The sequence below is a fragment of the Montipora foliosa genome, chromosome 2 (genome assembly GCF_036669935.1).
Source record: "Montipora foliosa isolate CH-2021 chromosome 2, ASM3666993v2, whole genome shotgun sequence".
Classification (NCBI taxonomy): domain Eukaryota; kingdom Metazoa; phylum Cnidaria; class Anthozoa; order Scleractinia; family Acroporidae; genus Montipora; species Montipora foliosa.
In genome coordinates, this window is record NC_090870.1 from 31,725,173 (window position 1) to 31,732,672 (window position 7,500).

Consider the following 7,500-nt stretch of genomic DNA (forward strand, 5'->3'; position numbering starts at 1 on the left):
ATGACCCCGTGCATAAACATGTTATGAAAACCCGACATCGTATCATGGAGGAGGATTCAATGGATGTGTAAGAGGCTACAGACGCAGCTGTGGAGAGACCGAAATTTTTATTGAACAGGATGTTCCAACTGTGTCCCAACCCAACACAAGATGAAGAAGAACAAAATGATGATGACAACTGAAAGATTTTTTATGCTTACAAACAAGGTTGTTTGCGACCCTCTTCTGACTTCCTTCGCCATATCCATCCAGACTGTATTGGTGCATTTGTGTCAGGGTAACAGTACATGGGACCCGGCCAGACATCAATCGGGTGGACAAGATCACCAAACAACACGACATCGATCATTCCCAGGTCAAGAATTTAAAAGACAAATGGAAAGCGGATGCGAAAATGGTGAAGGCCATCAGCAATCTCCCAGCAAGAAAACCTGGACCGAAGCCCATCGTTTAATGGCTGATTCACGTTGTTGTTACAAACGTTAAAGTCAAAGTTTTTGACTTCCATGTCTCTGGTCTTTACATACCAAAATGTTCTTCCACAACATATTAAAGGGTAACTCTCACCAAAATTCTTTGATTTTTTTATGTATTTTTCGTATGCCAGTCTTGATAAGGAAAGGTTTTCCAAAAAAATTATGGTCATAAGTTAAAAACTGAATTTTTTATGATTTTTTTCCTTTGCAACCCGGCAGCCATTTTATAAAACACGCCAGTTTGGGGTCACGTGGGGTGATACGTCACAGGTGTGGAACATGTTTTCAGATGAGAATTTATTCCGCGAAAACGTCCGCTCAAAGAGTCCAGGGTGCAGTGCAGATGCTACCTTTTCTTTTAAACCTCTTATGTTGGAAAAAAGGAGGTTAAACGGTTGTAAAAGCAGTCTGATTTTCACAGGTTTGATGCTTGGTGCAGAGCCGTTAATCGACGTTAACATCACTTTGTTGACGGGGTTTATTTTATACAAAAGAAATCCTTATCTGAAATGTCAGTTTTCAATCTGAAATTAAAACCATTACAACTACCGTGAGTACAAGTCATTCCAAGATTCTTCCCGTTTCTTAAGATGATATGATGTTAAAATAATGCAAGATATGCAACTGAATTGTGAAACGTTTGAAACCCAAAGAGTGTTTATGTCCTGTTCGCTCGACCTTTCACAGCTTGAATTTCAGGTTATCTCCCTTAGTCTGCACATTCATTACGCAACCCTAACCACCTTCCCAAGCAATATTTAAAAGGAATTCGAAGCAATGGAGAAATATAATAGTAATAAGAAATGCAAATCTAGCGGTGGTGAGGAAAAGAAAAAAGAACCTGGGAAGCGCTGTGTTGTGATGTTTTGCGATAAGACGAATGCAGACGGGGTCTCCATGCATAAATTCCCCACTGAAGAAAAAGTTCGTAGACAATGGGTTTCGTTTGTTCGCCAAAAAAGAGACACTGACTCATGGAAACAAGGTTCGGGTCACATTTGCAGCGATCACTTCACGCCCGAAGATTATCACGATTACGGAATGAAAGTCGCTGGCTATGCTTCAAAGATGTTGTTAAAGAAAAATGCCATTCCGTCAAGGCAAGTTGTTCCAACCCCACAGCAGCTGGAATCTGCCCGTAAAAAGAAGCAGAAAATATCGGATATTAGCGAAGGGAGCAACGTGGTGACCCATGAGGCGGGATATACTGCTGCAAAGCGACCAAGCCGAACCTTGGCAAAATTAACAGCAAACCGGGTATGCATACCTTTCCTTGAATGCGTGACAGGTCAATTCTGTTTTTTTTTTTGGTATTTCCAGATTTTAAATTTATCCCTTTTAACTACAAGAGTGCAACTTGATTTTTGTGCATGTGATATTTCGTGTTTTACAGCTTTTAGCGCAATTTGAGGATGCCCAGAGGAACAAGGACAGCGGGGATCAATTGCCTTCCACAAGTCAGGACAGGGAGGGAGACATCGCTATTCTTGTGCCGTCTGAGACTGTAGAGTGCGATTCAGCAGACTTTAATCTTCAAAAAAAATCAAAAGTGAACAGAGGAACTCAACTAAGTTTCAAGCGTCCGACCTATCGCAGTAAAGGTAATTAAAATTTGAGTTTGAGTTAAGAAGAATTGCGCCCCTTTCCTCGGTATATGATGTATAAATTTATTGTCCGCAGGTACTCAAGTAAGTCTCAAAATCAAAACCCATGTTGACTGCGAGGTACAGTGCAATCTCGTAGACCTTCCTCCCCTGGAATTACTTCACCCCTTACCTGAGAACGTTCAGGAAGAACATGTGAGGAAATCCCCTGAACCACTGGACCAGGTAGAAGATGACCCGTTTGAAGACGCTGATGTGGATGATGAGGACTATAAGCCTTATCAGGATTCGGAAGATGAGGAAGACGAAAACGAGGAAAAAATCGTGAGGTAGGAAGAGACAATTTCCACCAAACTACGCGTGTTCATTGTCATTCGGCCATCTCAGGAAAACTCATAACAATTGCATTTACTTATCACTAGGCCCTCGCTGAAAGGCGAAAAGTGCAAAATCCACGAAGAACGAAATTTCATCGTCGCCGAGAGCTGCCTGATGAGCCTATTTGGGGCGTGTCCAATCTGTGCCAGCCCTGCGGATGCTGACATTGTAGAGGTCTTGGGAACAATGGTTAAAATTCGTCAGAGGTGTAAAGAAGAATCTTGTTCTTTCTCACAGGAATGGCTTAGCCAGCGATTTGTTGGACACAGAATGGCTGTTGGAAATCTGTTACTGTCGGCGTCTATTCTACTGTCAGGTTATATTTAAGCTTTGAAAATGATATAATTAAGGCAATCAAACTCAAACTTTTTCAAGCACGAAACAAGTAATCTATTACATTAACTGCAGTGTCACAATAATAATAATAATAATAATAATAATAATAATAATAATAATAATAGTAGTAATAAATATCATAAATATCATAATGATGATGATGATTGTGAAACGGTTTAAATCTTCTTTAACAGGTTCCAGCACATCGAAGTCGCTAAGAATGTTGAAACTGATGAATGTGGCATGCATCTCAGAGAGCACTTTTTACCGTCATGTATCATCGTACGTTAGTCCAGTTATCATCCAACATTGGAAGGCAAACCAGCACCAACTCTTCAACACTCTGCGGGCAAGCAATAACAACCTAATACTCGCCGGCGATGGACGATGTGACTCACCCGGTTACTGTGCGAAATTTGGATCGTTTACTTTGATTGAACAAGAGATCAATAAAGTTGTAGACTTCCAACTTGTCCAGGTTCGTTCAACAAGAAAGTTGCAAAAATGGATTTTTCAGATTTCACTACTCACATCTGATGTGTTGTCGTTTTGCAATAATTTTTAGAGTAACGAGGTGCGAAATAGTGCGTGGATGGAACACGAGGGATTGGTGAGAGCAGTGAACGTGATTTCTGATGCCAGACTCAAAATAGCTCAGTTAATTACAGATAGACACAAGCAAAACACTGCCTGGATTAAGAGACAATTACCAGACACAGCACACTACTTCGATATATGGCATGTTTCGAAGGGTAAAGATGGCGTTCTTTTTTTTATCGTACATGCAAAAAATAAACCCTAGATAAATCTGAGTTATCAGACTAATGTAACAAAATCCTTGAATATGGATTTGAAAGATTCAGATAATGATGATTATCTGGGTTTTCATGTTCTAGGATTATGTAAAAAAATTGATAAGCTTGCCAAGAAAAAGGAATGTGAAGATGTGGGTGAATGGCGGCAATCCATTTCGAATCACATGTACTGGTGTGCTGCATCGACTCCTGATGGTAACGGGCAGATGATGCAAGAAAAATGGAAGATTCTACCTTTCCACATTCAAAACACTCATGAAAATAACAACAGCCAGTTATATCCTGAATGTGGGCACGGCGAACTACAAGGAGAGGCGAAAGATCGTCTTTGGCTTGAACCTGGTGAGCAAGTTGTTACTGTTATATGGTGTGGAAAGCATAAATATTTGCTACAAAAGGCGGGCGAGGGGTTCAGGAAGTGTAGCTTTGCAATGCGAGTTCACAAAGTGTTGGCCAGGGATAATAATTTTAAAGTGTTGCAGAAAGGTTGTTCTGCGTATTTATATCTACTTTCAAGAGATTGCAGGCATTGATTTTTTCCCCGTTAGGTTCCACTGCTGCAGTCAAACTTGAGGAGATGCTGTTGAAGCCACAATTGTTGAAGGACATAGCTCAACTATCCCCCAAGTATCAGACATCAACCCTTGAAGCCAAGCACAGCTTAGATATTCAGTTTGTTCCAAAACACACAGCTTACTCTTACTGGGGAATGTATACGAGGTGCAGTGAATTTTAACTTACAACTGTCTACTTCTTGAGATCATGTTATGAGAAATCAATAATAATTAGTATTATGTGCTTAATTTTCCAGATTGTGTCTTTCTGCACTGCATTACAACGAAAATGCAGACAGGATGCAAGCAGTAACCATTGATGGGAGGCCTAGGTACGCCATACAATTTCCAAAAGCAAAGAAAGGTCAGCCCACAGTTCGAGAAATAAAAACCAAGCCCACCTATGGTATGTTGTACAATGGATGCTTATTTAACAGTCTGCCAATGTAACAGGACTTATTGTAACAATTTCACAAACCCTGCAACTTGGCAATTTGGATTATATCACTGCTGCTAAATCCCTCATAGTACCTCTCATAAAAGAAAAAGGAAATGATCTTGGTTAAGAGAATGAAAGATTGTGATTTAAGTGATTAAGTTTGTCTTTGCAGGGTTCATACACTTTTTCAGATCAAAAATTCAAGGACTTTCATGGGCCAAATTTGAAATTTCAAGGACCTCTTTTTTATTTACCTTGAAGAATTTACCCATGGAAACATACAAGTACATGCATGAAAATAATGCAAAGGCACTGGTAACCATTCTCGACCACACAGCTCCTCACGTTTGTATGACATGACTTGAGTGGCTGATCATTTTTACAGAAGTTTTCAAAGATTAAAAATGCGGGTCATAAGAAATTAAAGGACTTTCAAGGACCAGGAATGAAGAGAACAGATTTTCTAGACACCTATGAACCCAATCTTTGCATGATTATGGGATAAAGTAAACATTTGAACTTGTACAATTCTATCAATAACCTCATGTTTCTTTTGGATAGGTTACTGCTTCGATACAATTGCTGAATTATTTGACGGCTATGAGAACAACCCAAGAGCATTGAAACAATATAAAGCAAATTTACAGGTCAATGTTCCACCACCCCTTGCTGCCTCCTTTCAGAGACCAGACAGAGAGGAAATTATAGAGTCTTGTCAGCCGCTATGCCCGCTCTAATCTTGTACACTAGACTTAATAGTATTACATGTACTTAATAGGAGATAAAGCATAATCAAATTCCCCACATAGTTTTACATCTATTGTATGTATTAGTGCATAGCTTTCATGAGGAGAGGGATGAATTCAGAAATAATTACTTATTTGCTACATAAGTGTCTCCCACTTCTTGAAAAGCAATCATCAGGCAACTGCCTAATAAGTTTATGAAGCTTAACGTGGAACAAGAGGTATGAAACAGATTAACAAATAAACAGTATTCCTTAATATATTTTATGTTGATATGACTTCAAAAGAGGTACATTAATTTTACTTTCCATACCTACAAACCAAGATCTCTTTTAATAATAAAAAAGAAACCAAAGAAACCACTAATAATGATGCAAAGAATACAATGTTGTGGTGCTGGTTACTCATCAGCATAAAGGAATCCAGTGAATGTCAAGTCTTCTTCAAACACACCTGGTTCCTGAAAATGAGCTCGAATACAGTTTACAGCACATGAGGGCAATGGAACCCTTATGTCTTTCCCTAAAGTCCCCCAGCACCACCTTACTAACTGTCTGTATGCAACATGTCTATTCTTTTTGAATTCAGGTCCCTCATAGACATCTCTGCCGTATTGCTGTTTATACTGCAACCAAGCAGTTTGTAGCACCCAAACATTCAAACAGACTGCACGGAAACCGGGATGATCCACTATACAGCTAGGGGGATGATCAAGTTGCTCCACTTCCACAGCCTCTAAATTTTTGCATTTTATGCTTTCTATTTCTTGGCAACAGAGGTTCTCCTCCTCTCTAAACATCTTCTGACAGTTGCCACAACGACACCTTTCGAGTCAAACCACAATAATGTTTTAGACAAAAGCATTACCAGTAATTCCAATTAATACAGTTAAAGTGCATTTCTTCTCGACTCTAAAGAAGCTAAAAAGGTTAGAGATGCAGAGGTAAAGAAATTCGCATAAATTTTGTTTCGTTTCTCTTTAAACTCAAATAGTCTCCAAGCTCGTGACAAGAAATACTAACTGATCTCAGTTCCGAAGAGATAAATAATTTTGTCTACTCAGGCCAATTTCTACCCTTGAAAACCTATTTGCAAAGAAAGAAACGAAATTGACACGTAAGAGGATCCTTCAAGTTGACTAATTACTTAAAATTAACTGCAAAGCGGATACATGTCCGGAGGCCTGACAAGGTTTTCAAAGTACTCCACGTCTGGTAGTCTACATTTTTCCAATTTTGAGTAAATATGTTGACCTTTCCGAGAGCGTTGGCGCTTGGAGACGCTGTTAAGCTTGTTTATTTTTCAGTCAGACACGGAAAAATATATACAGTGTTTTGGATCTCATGACAACTTTCGGTGGCATCATGCACACTCTCAGGAATCTTGAACTTAGATTGGGCTCATAAAGAAGAAGCATGTTGAGGAGGTTTGTATAGAGTGTCGATTATGGAGTAATTCTATCTGTTGCTGGATATGCAGACACGGCATAAAAAATTATTAACATAACATAACATAACATAAGACCTTTATTTACACACGATTGGATTTAAAGCTTACAAGCTTGTGGGGTCGTGTATTACGAACACAGCAACAGGTATCCATTGAACAACAGCATATTTAATGAAATTTCTGTCTTCATCAAAAATCTCAAAGTAGATACACAAAATAATCAGCAAGCGAGTGTACTAGAGTAAAGAAACTGCACGAACAGGCCTCCACACTCACCATTCTTCGCTGTCGAGCTCACAGCGTCGCCGAGGAGGTTCTGGATTTTCCACTCTATCCGGCGATACTGTAGATCGTGCTGGCGGGTCGAAACGCCACGGTTGAATTTCTGAAAAGGGTTGTACTATATCGCCGATGGTAGCGCCACCTATAGCTCCTTCGAAATCGGAAGAATCGCTAGCAGAGTCCGAGCTCCCGCTACTAGAGTCAGACATGTTTTCCTGCAGTTCCACACCTGTGACGTATCGCATCACGTGACGCAAATCGAAGCGTTTGCGATGGGATCCTGAACATTCGGTGATACACATGGTTTTAAAGCTAAAATTCACGGGTAAAAAAGGCTTCTGGGCACGTTTTATTTACTTTGAAGACATTAGAGACAAGTTTGTAATGTTTTCCCAAAAAAGTGTCTTTTAGCCGAGAGTTA

At 39.7% G+C, this 7,500-nt stretch overlaps 3 protein-coding genes across 3 annotated transcripts in view; 2 read left to right on the forward strand and 1 right to left on the reverse strand.

Moving 5' to 3' along the window:
* Positions 1-1,253: 1,253 nt before the first annotated feature.
* Positions 1,254-2,906, forward strand: LOC137991521 (uncharacterized). The gene is made up of 4 exons (XM_068836597.1): positions 1,254-1,733; positions 1,828-2,077; positions 2,157-2,409; positions 2,503-2,906. Exons 1-4 carry the CDS (start codon positions 1,254-1,256, stop codon positions 2,783-2,785), a joined length of 1,266 nt encoding a protein of 421 aa, XP_068692698.1. The 3' UTR covers positions 2,786-2,906.
* A 10-nt stretch (positions 2,907-2,916) lies between these two features.
* On the forward strand, positions 2,917-5,339 carry LOC137991522 (uncharacterized). The gene is made up of 6 exons (XM_068836598.1): positions 2,917-3,272; positions 3,360-3,546; positions 3,691-3,951; positions 4,158-4,329; positions 4,421-4,569; positions 5,164-5,339. The coding sequence occupies exons 1-6, from the start codon at positions 2,946-2,948 to the stop codon at positions 5,337-5,339; spliced, it is 1,272 nt and encodes a 423-aa protein (XP_068692699.1). The 5' UTR covers positions 2,917-2,945.
* A 346-nt stretch (positions 5,340-5,685) lies between these two features.
* Positions 5,686-7,500, reverse strand: part of LOC137990699 (uncharacterized) — a 1,819-nt gene continuing 4 nt past the window's right edge. The window contains exons 1-2 of the mRNA XM_068835817.1: positions 7,074-7,500; positions 5,686-6,172 (exon numbers count right to left, since the gene is read on the reverse strand). The exon at positions 7,074-7,500 is cut by the window's right edge and continues 4 nt beyond it. Of these exons, the coding sequence (XP_068691918.1) occupies positions 5,749-6,172; positions 7,074-7,381 (732 nt within the window). The 5' untranslated portion in view covers positions 7,382-7,500 and the 3' untranslated portion in view covers positions 5,686-5,748. The remainder of the gene's footprint in view (positions 6,173-7,073) is intronic.

Excerpts from the sequence above, each read along its gene's own strand:
- LOC137991521 (XM_068836597.1), top strand. The coding sequence starts at position 1,254 with ATGGAGAAATATAATAGTAATAAGAAATGCAAATCTAGCGGTGGTGAG. Across the intron at positions 1,734-1,827 it reads CAAAATTAACAGCAAACCGG|TGCAACTTGATTTTTGTGCA; the intron begins GTATGCATACCT and ends TAACTACAAGAG. Across the intron at positions 2,410-2,502 it reads AACGAGGAAAAAATCGTGAG|GCCCTCGCTGAAAGGCGAAA; the intron begins GTAGGAAGAGAC and ends ACTTATCACTAG.
- LOC137991522 (XM_068836598.1), top strand. The coding sequence starts at position 2,946 with ATGATGATGATGATTGTGAAACGGTTTAAATCTTCTTTAACAGGTTCC. Across the intron at positions 4,330-4,420 it reads TACTGGGGAATGTATACGAG|ATTGTGTCTTTCTGCACTGC; the intron begins GTGCAGTGAATT and ends TTAATTTTCCAG. Across the intron at positions 4,570-5,163 it reads AAAAACCAAGCCCACCTATG|GTTACTGCTTCGATACAATT; the intron begins GTATGTTGTACA and ends TCTTTTGGATAG.